The 16,764-nt window shown below is 33.4% G+C and overlaps 1 protein-coding gene across 1 annotated transcript; it reads left to right on the top strand.

Moving 5' to 3' along the window:
- Window positions 1-5,525: 5,525 nt before the first annotated feature.
- Window positions 5,526-10,591, top strand: LOC104098344 (uncharacterized). The gene is made up of 5 exons (XM_009605058.4): window positions 5,526-5,969; window positions 6,448-6,570; window positions 7,592-7,688; window positions 8,873-8,982; window positions 10,251-10,591. The coding sequence occupies exons 1-5, from the start codon at window positions 5,637-5,639 to the stop codon at window positions 10,434-10,436; spliced, it is 849 nt and encodes a 282-aa protein (XP_009603353.1). The 5' UTR covers window positions 5,526-5,636; the 3' UTR covers window positions 10,437-10,591.
- Window positions 10,592-16,764: the final 6,173 nt, after the last annotated feature.

Raw genomic sequence — 16,764 nt, 5'->3', positions numbered from 1 at the left:
AGCCACGATCGAGGCCCAGTTCCGAAGGCTGCCTCACAGATTTATAAAAGAGGGCATTCGTCCCATTTGCCATTTTTGACGAACTTGAGCTTGAGTAGAGGCGGCTTTTGATAGATTTTCAAGGAAAGACATTGGGGTAAGTGATTCTAACTCGGATTTGGTCTATATACACAAATATATCGTTGTTTTCACCACTTAATTAGTGTTTTGAGATTGAAATTTGGGAAATTTTTAGAAATCTCATAGAAACGAATTTTTGTGATTTCGGTATCGATTCGGAGTAGGATTTGAGTGAAACTGGTATGGTTGGACTCGTAATTGAATGGGTTGTCGGATTTCGTAACTTTCACCAGATTCTGAGATGTTGGCCCCACAGACGAATATTTTAATTATTTTCAATATTTTTATTAAAAATGTAGTATTTTCTTATAGAATTGATTCCTATAAAATTTAGTGATTGTATCGAATTATTTTTGGTTAGATTCGAGCCAATCAAAGTTGGATAATCGAGGAAAAGGCATACTAGTGGATTAAATCGGAGCAAGACGGGGTAAGTCTCTTGTCTAATCTTGTAAGGAAAAAATTACCCCATAGGTAATTAAAGTAATAATTGTTGCTAATTGTGGGGGCTACGTACGCACGAGGTAACGAGAGTCCGTGCGTAACTACTATTAATGCTAAAGTCCAGGTAGTTTAGGACTCAAAGCGTGAATTACTTGTGTAAATTGTATTCTTTGTTTAATTAATATTATTTGATATATATGTATATATATTGTGAATTTTTAGATAAAAATATTAAAGGATGGAAATCTCATATGCTTGATTTTCTGTTTAAATTAATTAATTGTTAAGAGAAATTGTTCTTCCTCTCGAAATTATCTTAATAAATATACTCTCTTTCCGGAGGTACATAAGAAAATGTTCTCCTTTCTTGTGGAGCAGGTTGAACGCCTTGGCAGGATAGATGCATCTATGGATCGCGTCGCACGTCCCTCGGCAGTGTACACGACACTCTGGATCGGGTCGTACGACCTCGGCATAAATCGTGCCTAATAATAATAATTACACGATACTTATTGCAGCTTGTGAAGCTATATTGATAAATTGAAAATCTTTGGAATTTAAAAGGAATTATTATCTCTGTTTGTTAAGGAATTATTATTTTTTTCTGTAAATGAGGCTAATTGATAAATTAAAAATTTACTGGAATTGAAGGAATTTAATTAATATATTGAGAATTGTTGCGTTTGAAGGAATTTAATTATTTTTGCTGGTTAAATAAATTATTATTATATTTTGTGAATCATGCTGCTTTAGATATTCTAGTTTTATTTCAATTATTACTATTGACCCACAGTGAGTGTCAAAGTCGGCCATCTCGTCTCTACCACTTCGAGATTATGCTTGATACTTACTGGGTAAACATTATTTACGTACTCATACTACACTTGCTGTACTTTTTGTGCAGGACCTGAGGCAAGTATTAGTGGGGGACCTATCGTCTTACACCCACATTATCCAGAGGCATAGTAGTGAGCTGCCTTTCTGAGCCGTTCTGCAGCTACCAGTGTCTCTTCTTATATATACATTCTGTCTATTTTATTTCAGACAGTATTTGGAGTTTTGTATAAACTAATAGATGCTCATACACTTATGACACCAGGTCTTGGCACATACATTGGTAGAATTGGGATTTGAATATTTTTTGGATTTAAGTTAACCGGTATCTTTTCTATTTTCTTTAATATTACTAGTAAAAGAATAAAATTTCTTAGAATTTTTTTTTCCAATAATTGATATATGCTTAATTTATTTGTTGGCTTGCCTAGCTGTAGTGTTGGGTGTCATCATGACCTATAGGTGAAATTGGATCGTGACATTCCTCTTAGACTTGGAGGAGAATATTGCATTATCTATGATAAATATTGTTCCCCTAGACAAAGTTATAGTAGCTCTTCCAGAACCTTCAATTAAATTACTACTACCAGAAATTATGTATGTGTCATACATGAATCAATGGAGCAAATATTTTTAGTTTTTATAATTGAATTTTGATCCATGTTTGCTTTGTGAGATATTCATATTTGTTTCCCATGGTTTGACATACAAAACAAATATACGAATAAACATTAGTATTTTCAAAGAAAAAGGGAAAAAAAACAAAGTTAAATCAATAACTCAATAATGACTTATTCAATTAGTGTGCCGATAATTTTCCGTAAGACACTTTCTTTGATTGAACAACTTAATTAGAAAACAAATGTCGTATTTCAATACAAAAGTTTCATACAGTACCAGTTGATTTAAAACCAATCCTTTTAAACATATGGAAAAGCTTTAGCAAACAGTGGTACATCAATTTAATTTAGACTATGTACTAAGAGTACGAATTTAAGTCTATTAGCATGTTTCTAAAAATTCTTCTCATATATTAAAAGTAACACGATCAATTGAATGAAGTAAACAGCGGGCAAACCTTTACCTCTAACAAAGTAAGAAAGTAGATTCTTGTTTGTCCTTTAATAAGATCAATATTCAAACTCAATAAGGTAGTGCGATAACAAGCAGACTAAAACCAAACTTTATTCAATGAAGTATTATACTAATTCGACATACTAATTAATTCTAATAGCAAAGCTACTACTCATGTAAACTACGATAATTACATGATATTTATTCACTAACTGATACGAATAAGTAAAAATTAAAATCAAACTATTCAATCTTCTTTAACTACAAATTCATCTCCGATCAAGTGGTATATTTTTCCATCAGAGTAATCAAAGAAGTTTGCTACATTCAAGTGGGTGATGTCAAATTCATTGTCAGAGACAAAATTAATTTTAGGGCCTTTATTCTTTATGGATGCTTAAAGCTCATCCAAATGTCTTGGTGTATGACAAATATTTATCCAATGCCCTTTTTCCACCGCAACGATGACATTCAGTTTCTGAACCCTTTGTCTTTGGCCTCTCATCTTTCCTTCCACTTTTGGTGGTTATTTCTCTTTGGGGGATGATTAACACCAGAAAAATTTCTTCCTTGGCCACGACCACAATCATGAACACATGTAGGCCCACGACCTTTTTCACGCTTAACATAATAGGAAATACACCTCATCCACTTCAGGGAATGGGTAGACCCAGTGGGTTGATTATCGTGATTTCTCATTAGCAAGTCATTATTTCGTTCAGCCACAAGGAGAAGAAAAATCAACTCAAAGTACTTCTTGAAACCTTTCTCTCTGTAATGCTGTTGCAAGACCATATTTGAGGCATAAAACATTGTGAACGTTTTTTCAAGTATATCATAATCAGTGATACTATCTCCACAGAGTGTCAATTTAGAAGTAATTATGAACATCGCCGAATTATATTCAAAAATAAACTTAAAGTCTTGGAGCCTCAGATGAGCCCAATCATATCGTGCTTGTGGAAGTGTGACCAACTTTAAGTTGTTATATCTTTCCTTTAAGTCATTTCACAAAACAAGTGGATTTTGACTGTGAGATATTCTATTTTCAGCACTTCATCAAGGTGATGGCGCAAGAAAATCAAGGTCTTAGCATAGTCTTGGGTAAATACTTTATTTTTATCTTTAATGGCGTCTCCAAAACCCATTGCATCTAAATGGATTTCAGCATCCAACACTCATGTTATATAGTTCTTTCTCGAAATTTCAAGAGCAACAAACTTTCTTTTTATAATAGGGTATCATAATTAAAAAAGGAGAAAAATTATATCTTAATCTTCTCAAAGAACTTCTTGAGACGGTAGAGTTTCGTAGTGATAACATGTAATGAAACAATAAAGAAGAATATTGCAAAGAAAGAGAGAATTCTTATTGATTTTGGGATGAATTACAATGGAATAAAACACCTCTATTTATATGGAAAAAATGGCGTAGCTACCAAGTAACAAACCCTAAGACCTCTCTAAAATGTATACATTACCTTAAATATAATTCTATTTATAACACATTCAAGTTATTCAATTATTATTTGTTCCTTCGGTGGACATCTAACAATATTAGAATTCAACTATAAATTTTGTTCGTCCTTGAGAAGGAACAACAATCAATGAGGAACTTCTTTCTTTCTTATTTTTGATATTTTGAATTTTTTTCTTTGAAGATACTTTTTATTTTTTAGTTTAGTCTTAGTAAAAATATTTAAGTTTCGTTTATTATGTTATGAAAGTATGTTATAAAGTTTTGGACGCTTTCAATTCCAGCTATGATAGTTTGGGTATGAAAAGTTTAGTATGTTATCAACTAATATTTAAGTTGTTATATTATTATTTTGTATTTATTCCAATGACAACTCCTTGTTTATTTTATATATTAAGTTATTTGTTGTAAAAAATTAAATTAATATTGGTCATTTTGGACTTTATATTGTCACTTATTTAGAGATAGTTGAATGAAATTAATATTCATTATTTTTAAGACTTATACCTTTTTTATTTATAACTTACACACATTATTTGATAATGTCAATATTTTTTAAAACTATATATTCATTATATGGGTACGTGCATCGCACGTATCCTAAAGACTAATAGTAAATAAATAAGGGGAAATGCAGGCCTGCCTGTTGTTTTTGGTTGGCTTATAGAAAGAAAAATCATTGAGAATGAAAATAGTAAAAAGGTGCATATAAAGATCTCTCAAGAACATCATATTTAAAAAAACTAAATAGTACTGCCCATATCCCATTTTATATGGCAATATTTGATTACATAAGATGTTTAAGAATTTTCTTTATCATATATATTGGATAATTTAAAAAAAAAATCTAAAATTTGACTAGCTATATGAATTTGAATTCCAAAAGTTTGCCACAATTATATAGGATAATATTATTATCAGTGAAATGATGTTAAATATTTTGAAACATCCTAAACCTAAAATAACTTAAAAAGTTGTATAATTTGGAGCAAAAATATGATACAGCGGTATTTTAAAAATTAGAAATAACTAAAATGGAAGGTGCATATTCTAATTTGAGTATAAAAATGACGAAAGAGAAATGAACTTAAATAGCCATTTACTCAAAAAAGAAAACAATAATAGATGAAAAATGTATAATATATCTATAATTAATATAGAATTTATGTATATTGGATAATAATATAAATATTATTTGTCGGCCAAATGTGTAACTTCTCCCAAACGAAATATATAAGGGGCAAGTGCACATATAACTATTCTTAGGGGATTTTATTTAGAGATTAGTCAGTACTTATTTTGTCCTGAAATTTTAAACTAAAAATTTTAACTTCAGGACAATTCAGGATATTTTTGTCATGAAAAATTAGATTGAAAAACTGAAATTCAGGACGCACTGACTAATTTTTAAAATAGCAACCCTTTAGAGTGCTACATGGTGTCATTTCTACAATAGAGTGAATCATACGGCCCAATTTCTTAGCCCAGTAGGAATGTCTGGCCCAATGACCCATTAATACACATCGGCCCTCCTTTCACTATCTCATAGTTTCCCTCCTCAATTTCCCGCCAAACACTGAAAAACATCAAAATCTTAGATTTCGCCTTTACCAATACAACCAGAAATTGAAAAAAAATCATTCCACTCTAAAAACCTTCTGAATTTCAAAGAGTGCAAAAACGAGACAATGGAAAAATCCGGCAACGGCGGCGGCGGTGGTTCAGCGCCTACAGGTTGCTACAAGTGCGGTCGTCCAGGTCATTGGTCAAGAGATTGCCCTTCCAATCCAAACAGTACCGATAAACCTAATCCCAATACCACGATGGCGTATGCTTCAAAGTCCGGCGTCGATGCTGGATCCGGATCCGTTTCCGGTGCCGGAGCTTCTGCCTCTAAGCCGAAGAAAGTTCCTAGGTCAATGCCTAAGCTAACTCCGGATATCCTTCTCTCTGATAAAGGACTTGGCTACGTTCTCCGTCATTTTCCCCGTGCTTTCAAATATCGCGGCCGCGGTCATGAGGTACAGAGGCTGATCCACACTGACTAGTTCTATATGCACTAACTTTTGCTCTGACCTTGTAGATGTACTAAAAAATTCGCTAAATACATGTATAGTGAATACAAATTTGTAGAAAGACAACTTTGTTTTCTGGGGTTTTAATTTAATTTTATTTTATTTTATTTGATCCAGAATAACATACACTTTTTAAGCACTTAACATGCAGTACTATTAGTTTTATTTTATAAACGTTTTGAAGCAGACTTGCTGCTCCCTGTTTAATTTGTGCAAGTAGAAAAGAAAAATAAGCAATCATTCATCTTGTGTCTTATTAAGATTGGTAAGTTAGAATGCTTAGTCCATCGTTTTGGTTATATGATACGCTACCCGTTTAGTTGCATTCTTGCTATAAAATGAACAATATTGGAAGCATATGTACTTATATGTGGTACTCCATCATCGAGTAATTTGTTCATAGTGCAATCTTAATTTGTCGCAGGTTGCTGACTTGGGATACCTACTTGGCTTATATGCTGAATGGCACTCAGGGTTACTTCCTTATTACTCATTTGATCAGTTCATACATAAGGTGGAAAGACTTGGTGGGTCAAAGAGAGTTAAGGTAACCACTTTCACTTCCCCAGCTCTGATATTCCAATTTTGTTAGATACACTTGTGAAGAAATGCGTATCATATTTCAATTAAATTTATTATTTTCTTGGTTTTCACTAGAGTTGCGTGCCTGCATCATTAACTGGAATATATGGAAAAGAAAGCTTTTGGAAAATGGAGACCCTTTAATCATGTCTAAACAGAATACTCAGTCTTGGAAAAAAAAATACTGACAGTGCTTTTTAGCCTAACTCAACAAGTTACTAGAAGTCTAGAACTATTTTGTTGTACTCTTATGATGTTTTAAGAAGTAGATGTATCTACATCTAGTAAATTTGACAGTATCTGTGACCTAGAAGTTATCCATATTTTGATATTCTCTTGATTGTGTTAGTTTGATATTTGCGAATAGATAGCTCATAACTTAATCATCTGCATCCTGTCATATAAGAACTAAGAGGTCGTTATTCTTGTAGGTGGACCACCCTTCTTTAGATTAAATACCTATTTTATACGTGGATGAAAAATCGTCTTGTCATTTGCTTCTAGGTGTTTTCTTAATATTAAGAGGCCGAGCACATTAAATTTCAAGCCCGCCACTTTTTCTCCTTTCTTCATTTACTTACTCATGATCAAACAAGGTAATGACCTCTCCCCTTCACTAAACTCCTCTTCCTTCTTTACATCTTTCAACAAGGCATTCTTTCTCTTAGTGAATGTTCTATGGAAATCCTTCACCTAGATGCTGTGTTTAGGATATTACGTCCAAATTTATTGCCATAATGCATCATTTGTTGCTAAATAGCATTCTGTTGTAGATAGCCTGTTATATGAGCTTAATATTCACTTAACACATATTACATAGCTGACTTTTAACTAGATAAATCTCACTCCATGCAAGAGACTGTGTACCCCAATATATAATGATTGAAAGATAGTTTCTTGTATGACCTTCACTGAACACATAACAAGTATTAAAGATTCCATGTTTTCCTTAACAAGCTTACAGAGTTTCTTTTATCTTTGAACAGCTATGCATGAAAGGACTACGAGACAGGGTTGCCGATGGAGTGGATCCTGCAAAACTGTATGAGCCACAGGTTCAAGAACAAGAAACAAATCAACAGGGTATATCTCTATCAGTTTCTATACTCTTTAAGTATTTTTGTTTTCTAATCTTGAATTACTTCCAGCTGTGAAAAGCAACAATATATGGTCATTAACTAATTACTGGTAAAATGAACTTCTGTTAATTTTTTTAATATCACTTGTTTTACTTTTCTCCTAAAGCATATACTAAAGTTTGAAAGTACTATGATTTCAGTATCTCAGATACTAAACTTTAATATTTGAAATTCTGGTAAACTATTGAGATATTGGTTTGAGTAGTATTTCAAGTGAATAGTGGTTTCTATTCACAATGTTTCAACTTTTATAAACTATTTTCCCAAGTGAAGTTATATCCAAACACAACCTCAACTTCAAATTACTCCTTTTCAAATTCAACTTACAAATACTCTTTTTTCAACTTCATCTAAGTATTGTCCCATTGCCTACCTACTTAAATCAGGAAAACAAAATGCGGCTGTTCGGTAATTATAGGAGACATTAAATTATTTTTTGTCAAATGTGAATTCTAATTATTTCATTTGCAGAGTGCCTTAAACTTTGACTCTTACTCAGTCATAATTGTTTTATGTATTGATTCTCAACAATACCTCTTCTCTATGTTTACCCAAGGAAAATAACCTAATTTTAATCTTACGGGCTTGTACTTTATTCTTCAGTTTTCTATCACACGTCTATGTTCGGTGAATTATGTAAGATTTCATACCGTTTGAGATTGGAACATTTAGGCTAAGAGTTAAACTTGATAACTAGGAGCCGTCTTGTTATATTTCACTAACAAATAGTTATTTAGGGTATACGGTTTCAAGGCTAGCTTGACATTCTAGTGTTTTAAAATTGAATGTCTAAATGTATACACATATTAGCCCTTTCCTTCTTTTTAAACATTGAAGAACTACTATGATGAACAAGTAACGTTATTGATTATGCAAAGTTCAAAGAAGATGTGCATTTTTGCTCTGAAAAACTAAATATTGTTTTTCTACAGAATGTGATATACCTATGTATGCCAGTAGTCATTTGCAATCATGATGGTCACTTCCAAGTAAACATTTTGTTGATTCTGTAAATAGCAAAGAAGGAGAATTCATGTTATGTTTCTCCCATGAATAAGTTTGCTCTTCTACTCGTGAATGCTTGGATTTGAAATCAGAAATTGCATTTGTGCTGTATATTGAATGCAGAACTCAAGGACTCAGAACCAACTGACTATCCAGAAGATACCACACAAAATCCAAATCCTAAAGATTTTCAGGAAATCATGCTTAATGATGTGTGGGAGAAGGCAATTGGGGTAAGCATAATGGAACTTCCAACTGATTTCTATGTCAATGTTTGTTTTATTTCCAAAAATAACTATCGAGTGTTTACTTTTATCTGGCATACTTTAAGCCCAAATTTTACATCTAATCAGTGATCATTATTCCCTACTTAGAAGCATACAATAACATTCTGTTTTCTTTCATTTTGTATGCCAAAATGCCGTTGGTCACAAGTATTTACACAGTTATTCCCTTGTGTTTGGAATACCAATTTACCATCTGTCACCCAAGAAAAAAAAGAAAAAGAAAATGATTCTTTAAGATTTTGAGAGTCAAACAGTTGTCAATTTGCATTTGATGTGCTTGGGCTACATCTATTTCAAGTGAGACAAGATGAACTACACATTGGAAAGTATATACACTTGTGCTTTGAAAGTGATGCTCAAGTACTGTGATTCTGATAACTTTTACCAGGTTCATATAAATGCCCTTGGAACTATAGGGGATGAAACTCTCATCTTAACACCCAAAATAGGGCCCAACAGCCCTTTCTATTGAATCACCTCTAGAGTAAGAAATTAAGCCTATTCGTAGTCTATTTATTTTCCTTGTTTCTGTGTTATGATATTTTATGCAGTTTGCTACAGCACACTTCCACAATAGTACAACTAGAATGAGAGTAGGGTTTGTTGAGACCAGGATCAGGCCATTCCTTGAACAATTTGTCAATCCCTTGTTCGGCTCTCCATGTGCCACCTCAGAGAAATTGATATATAGATCGTTAAAGGTAGTGCAACAGAAGACTAGTGAATTCAATCAATTCATTCTAGTATTTCTTATGCGTACCAATCTCTAACTATCTGAATAGCACAAAGTAGATTAGGGTTATTTTTCTAGCTAGCTTAAGGAAAATATCAAGCTTGACCCATAGCAACTAGGAAATCGTTTGTGCTTCAAGTTCAAAGGGAGTGCTCTTAGAACTTGAAGTTCTCACTTTACTCTTAGAAGCTTGAGGATATTTGCTAGAGAAAGAGTAGTGTGTGCTATATTCGGCTTTAGAATAGTTTTTTGAAAGTAACTCTTGGAGAATTTTTCTGAAGTATTTTGAAGAACTTCCAATTAAATTCTCATATGAAGAGAACTTGCCTGATAGTTACCTATCTAGCCAGTGACTTATCCTCACATATGTTTTAGTCTCGTGTGCCACACTGGTAATATATTTGGCTACAATGATTATTAGCATCCTTTACTTACCTACTGCTGCAGATTTTTTGACCATATTGTGTTGCATATTTGGCAGGAGCCATCTCAACTATCCCCTCAAAAAATTGTTGCTGCTGAGAAAGATAGAGTAAATCAGGCTCCGGATAATGTAGCACGAAGTTCTATTCAGATCTCTGAAGAACAAAGAGCTCGGATGGAGGCTAATAAGTTGAAGGCATTGCAGAGAGCTGCTGCTCGAACCTCTCATATCAAGTCTACGTGATGGTTTTTACATAGAGCTCCATAGAGGTTTCTAACTAATTATATCCTTTCTTATTGTAAATGCTTCAGATTACCTTCAATCTTGAACGTCCAGAGACTTGTCCAAATGATAAATCTTTTTACTCTTTCACCCAAATTGTATGTCATTTTCATTAATTGACTATTTAAACAAACATAGGAGATGATTAAAGCTTGTTTAATTAATCCGTTAAAGGAACTACATTCTAGTCGTCTATTGTACATTCTTAGTGTAAAAAAGAAAACTACTTAATCCATCGAGTCTTACTAATAGAAACGCTTCACAAATGAAAAAAAACATATTATTTTTTGGTACTATAGTAATTCAATAACAAGCCAGTGGATTTTGTATTTGATAAGAAACTTCGTATGAATTATAATACTTAGATAAAACTAAGACACAAGTTTGCAATAAGGGTTAATTACGTGGATTTTCACTTTATTATAGCAAAACTGTTAAATTCTTTTTGTAATGACAAAGTTCTAACTTGATTTTAAGTATTATGAAAGTTATTGAATTATTTTTTTGTAGTAAAAAAGTTGCTTTAACTTTGTTTAATCATATCATCAAAGTCACTAAAGTAACTTTCTGTCATATGTGGGCAAAGTTGAATGATTTCTTTGTTACAAAAGATAGTTTCATAATTTTAGTGCAATAAAGAAAAACTACACATTTAAAGGAAGAATTTGTTGTATTATTCAATACCTGGTGATGTTATTATTAACAGAACTTAATTAAGCGTAGATACCTCTAAATTTTTACACAAATATCTGATACTACTTCCTTGAATTCTGTTAGTATATGTTTTTAACATTTGAAGTAAAGAGCTTTTAAATGAAAAAAAGTCTCGTGATTTCTATCTTATTTTTAATTTAGATAAATTGGAATAATTATATAATCACTTTTTTGTCCATAAAACAAATCTGATGCTGGGTTTATTCTTTTTATCAAAGGGAATGGAACTTTATCCTAATATAATTTGCATGATTAAAAGATTTTAAACGAATATCAAGTGATTTTAGTAGCATATAGTTTCATATTTAGCATAAAAGGAAAATAAAATAAAATAAAATATGAAACCATGTAGAATCTTTAATGAAAAATATCGATCAAAGAACTCATGTAATTTTGATATAAAAGATATGTTAACTTCAACAACGGGCGTTGATGAATATCGATTACTTCTCCAAGTAGAATGTGACCATTTTTGTGCAAAGAGAGTTGAAGAGAATGTTCGATATTTCAATATCAGAAACATCACCTAACATTAAGAAATTGATTTTTACTCGAATAGCTTGCCGAATTCATTATTTATTTTTCATAGCTGTTAAACGTAAACTATACATTAATTATACATTATTATCCACATATTATACATGAGTTATACATGAAAGACTTTCTAATATATTGTATTGAAAATACTCTATCATATTTATACATACAAATCACGTAAAAGTGCTAGAATAAGTCGTGTACAGAGGATAACAATCCTATGCAAACTAGGACACAAGTAGACAAAACCAATTAGAAATATACTACAACTGAACATTATTTTTCTTCATTCCCCCTCAATTTGAGCAGGGGTCTCGACCACCATCAACTTGAATTTCAACTCAAGAAAGCGTGACTTCGACAATGGCTTCGTCAATACATCCGCAACTTGATCATGAGAACTAACATACCGAACTTAAAGCGTCGTAACGCGAACCTTGTCTCAAACAAAATGGAAATCAACTTCCATGCGTTTCGTACGAGAATGGAAAATGGGATTGGTTGTTAAGTATGTAGCACTTGTTGGGATTTTAAGCTTGTGTAGCTTAAAGAGGGTGAATGAGAAATGGAGAAAAAATAAAATATTTGAGTTTCCCTCCTTGGCAAAGGGACATTGTCCCATATTGGAGGAAGAAAAGGCTTTTGATGGGTATATATATAATTGCTCTTCTTCTAGCTCTTAAAGAGTTAAGAAGAAGGCAAGCCTCGTGCCGTCGTCGCTCGCTCGACCTCGGATTGATTGATTAATCTTTTTAGACAAAATTTCTTTCAATTATCCATGACCCGCGACCCGGTCCGGTCAAGCCCGTTTTCTTTTCCGAATTTTTTAAAATCTGCTTTCCCGCAATATTTCAAACAACCTGTTCCAACAGCCATAGCTGTTTCTGAAAGGTTGCAAACCTTTTCAGAAACAATGCCAGCAACTCTATAAATATACTTTGAATCCCAGAATCTTTCCTTACGAAATTTTTTGATCTTTTTCTTCTTCTTCTGCACAAAAATTTCAGTGTGTTTTACAGCCTTCGAGTGGCTCGCTGTTCACCGGCGTTTTTGGTACTTACACTCCGGTGAGTTAAATTGTTCTATCTTGGGAGGATATATTCCAGCACCTCGGGTACTTGAGGGGAATAATTTTCTTAAGGATACACTGTGTATTCAGTGGGCTCGATTTATTCCTATACTATTTTTCCAGAATTTATTTCGTTAAACAAGTATTACTAACTTTCTGTTTTGTTTATATATTTCAGAAAGTTTAATGGTTTAATTATTTATTACAGCAACCCAGATTTATAACAATCTTAAGAAAATTATTTTATTATATTCTGTATTTTGTTTGTGGAGATTAAAACCTGGGTGGTTTTCTACTCCTTCTGAATTTTACTATTCTGATTTGAAGATATAAAATTTTTATCAGAGTATTGAAATTCAGAAAACGATTTGAAGAACATAAAAATTTCATCGTTTTCTGTGAAACAGTATATAAAAACTTCGGTTTTATTTATTATACATACTGTTTGTTATTAATAACAGTATTGTTTATTGTTCTGGTTTTGCCATTAATTGGACTCTTCTGTTGTTTACAGTGAGAAATGGTAATTGATAACGGAAATTCTTCTTTGACTGTTACGGCAACGACGATAGCCTCGTCAAGCCGGACTGTTGTTCCACCGGCAGAGAAACCGGGGAAATTTTCCGGAGCCAACTTCAAAGGATGTCAGCAAAGAGTGTTCTTGTGGCTTACCATACTTGGTATGCAGAAATTCACTAGTGAAGAACCTCCAGTGCCTGCTGCGGACATGCCGGACAACGAGAAATTCATGATTGCTGAGGCGTGGAAGCAGGCAGATTTTCTTTGCAAAGGTTATATCTTAAGCGCTTTAGAGGATGACTTGTACAATGTCTACAGTGCGATGAATAATTCAAAAGAATTATGGGACACACTTGGGAAGAAGTACAAGACTGAAGATGCATGCTTGAAGAAGTTCGTGGTTTCCAAGTTTCTAGACTATAAAATGATAGACAGCAAAACTGTTGGAACCCAAGTTCAGGAGCTTCAACTTATTTTTTATGACCTTATTGCTGAAGGTATGGTCGTGAATGAAGCATTTCAAGTGGCTACAATGATTGAAAAATTGCCTCCTTCGTGGAGAGATTTCAAGAACTATCCTAAGCACAAGCGCAAAGAAATGAAGTTGGAAGATCTTGTGATTTGTCTCAAGATTGAGGAAGACAACAAAACAGCCGAGAAGAAGTCTCGTGGAAATTCAACGATCATGGGAGCTAATATCGTTGAGGAGACTGCTCCAAAAAGTAAGAAGAGAAAGAGGTCTTCTGGACAGACTAAGGAGCAGAACAAAAAGAAATTCAAGGGCAGGTGCTACAATTGTGGAAAAATCGGTCACAAAACCCCTGATTGTCGTCTCCCAAAAAACTATAAGAAGAAGGGACATGCCAACATAGTGGAGAAGAATGATGACATTGATGATCTGTGTGCAATGCTTTCGGAATGCAACCTAGTTGGAAATCCGAAGGAGTGGTGGATTGACTCTGGAGCCACTCGACATGTTTGTGCTGTCAAGGAAGCATTTGCGACTTACTCTACTGCTGGCCCCGAAGAAGAGTTTTCCATGGGAAATACTGCAACAACCAAGATTGAAGGTTATGGGAAGATATTCCTGAAGATGACTTCCGGCAAGGTGTTAACGCTCAACAACGTTCTTCATATTCCTACTATTAGGAAGAATTTAGTTTCTACTTCTTTACTTGTTAAGAATGAATTCAAATGTGTATTTGTTTCTGATAAAGTTGTTGTAAGCAAGAATGAAATGTATGTTGGAAAGGGCTACCTCACAGAGGGTCTCTTCAAACTAAATGTAATGGTTGTTGACAGTATGAATAAAATTTCATCTTCTTCTTAATTATTGGAGTCAAATGATTTATGGCATATTCGTTTAGGACATATCAATTACAAAACCTTGCGGAAGTTAATTAATTTAGAAGTATTGCCTAAATTCGAGTGTAATAATTCAAAATGTCAAATATGTGTTGAGTTTAAGTTTGTAAAACATCCTTATAAGTCTATCTGAAAGAAATTCAAATCCTTTAGACTTAATTCATACTGACATTTGTGATATGAAGTCGACACCATCTCGAGGTGGGAAAAAGTATTTTATTACTTTTATTGACGATTGCACTCGATATTGTTATGTTTATTTGCTTAATAGTAAGGATGAAGCAATTGAAGCATTTAAGCAATACAAGAATGAAGTGGAGAATCAATTGAATAAAAAGATCAAAATGATTAGAAGTTATATGGGTAGAGAATATGAATCTCCGTTTGCAGAAATATGTTCGGAATATGGAATTATCCATCAAACTACTGCACCTTACACACCTCAATCCAATGGAATTGCGGAAAGAAAAAATCGGACATTAAAGGAAATAATGAATTCTTTATTAATAAGTTCCGGATTACCGCAGAGTTTGTGGGGCGAAGCTATCCTTACAATTAACCGAATACTCAACAGAGTACCCCACAGCAAAACGCAATCTATTCCATATGAAAAATGGAAAGGAAGAAAACCCAACTTGAAATATTTCAAAGTGTGGGGGTGTCTAGCAAATGTAAAAATTTCTTTACCTAAAAGGGTTAAAATCGGACTAAAAACTATTGATTGTATTTTCATTGGATATGCTACAAACAGTAAAGCATGTCGGTTTTTGGTTCATAAATCCGATAATCCCGAAATTCACGTTAATACGGTAATGGAATCAGATAATGTTGAATTCTTTGAAAGCATCTATCCGTATAAAACTGAATGTGAGTCGTTAAGTGAAAGACCTAAACGACCTAGGGAAGAACCAAAGGAAAATACTCATAAGTACAGAAGATCCAAGGCGTAGCAAACGTCAAAGAACATCTACTTCCTTTGGACCAGATTTTATGACATTCTTGCTTGAAAATGAGCCTCAAACTTTTAAAGCAGCTATGTCATCTTCTGATTCAGTGTTTTGGAAAGAGGCAGTCAATAGTGAGATTCAATCAATTTTGGATAACCATACATGGGAATTGGTAGATCTTCCTCTGGGAAATAAGCTTTTAGGTTCGAAATGGATCTTTAAACAGAAAGTGAAAGCTGATGGCACTATTGACAAATATAAGGCAAGACTTGTTGTCAAAGGTTATAGACAAAAGGAAGGCCTTGATTACTTTGACACTTACTCGCCAGTAACGAGAATAACATCTATTAGGGTATTAGTGGCACTAGCGACCGTGTATGGTCTTGAAATCCATCAAATGAATGTTAAAACGGCTTTCTTAAATGGAGAATTAGAGGAAGATATTTACATGGAACAACCTGAGAGTTTTGTGGTTCCTGGTAAAGAAAAGAAAGTGTGCAAACTTGTTAAGTCACTTTATGGACTTAAACAAGCACCCAAACAATGGCATGCCAAATTTGACCAAACAATGTTGGCAAGTGGGTTTAAAATCAACGAGTGCGATAAATGTGTTTACATTAAAAACACTCCAGGTCATGAAGTCATTATTTGTTTATATGGTGATGACATGTTGATAATGAGCAAAAACATGGCAGATATAAATGCTACTAAGCGCATGTTAAATTCTATATGAAAGACTTAGGAGTTGCTGATGTGATCTTAGGAATCAGAATTCACAAGACTCCACAATATCTAGCATTATTACAGTCTCACTACATTGAAAAGGTACTTGACAAGTTCAAGTATTTGGCTTTCAAAATTTCCAAGACTCCAATTGACATGAGTTATGCACTTCAAAAGAATGAAGGTGAAAGTGACTCACAACTGGACTATGCAAGAGTATTGGGAAGTTTGATGTATATCATGAATTGTATGCGACCAGATATAGCATGTGCTATTAGTAAATTGAGTCGGTTTACAAGTAATCCCAATCACATACATTGGATGGCAATGAAACGAGTTTTGGGGTATCTCAAACATACCCAAAATTACGCTTTGCATTATAACAAATATCCCTCCGTGATCGAGGGATATAGTG

The sequence above is a fragment of the Nicotiana tomentosiformis genome, chromosome 4, assembly GCF_000390325.3.
Source record: "Nicotiana tomentosiformis chromosome 4, ASM39032v3, whole genome shotgun sequence".
NCBI classification, from domain to species: Eukaryota; Viridiplantae; Streptophyta; class Magnoliopsida; order Solanales; family Solanaceae; genus Nicotiana; species Nicotiana tomentosiformis.
This window is presented reverse-complemented; position numbering and strand designations above follow the sequence as displayed.

Coding starts and splice junctions, on each gene's coding strand:
- LOC104098344 (XM_009605058.4), top strand. CDS start 5,637: ATGGAAAAATCCGGCAACGGCGGCGGCGGTGGTTCAGCGCCTACAGGT. Junction 5,970..6,447: donor ATCGCGGCCGCGGTCATGAG/GTACAGAGGCTG, acceptor AATTTGTCGCAG/GTTGCTGACTTGGGATACCT. Junction 7,689..8,872: donor ACAAGAAACAAATCAACAGG/GTATATCTCTAT, acceptor TATTGAATGCAG/AACTCAAGGACTCAGAACCA.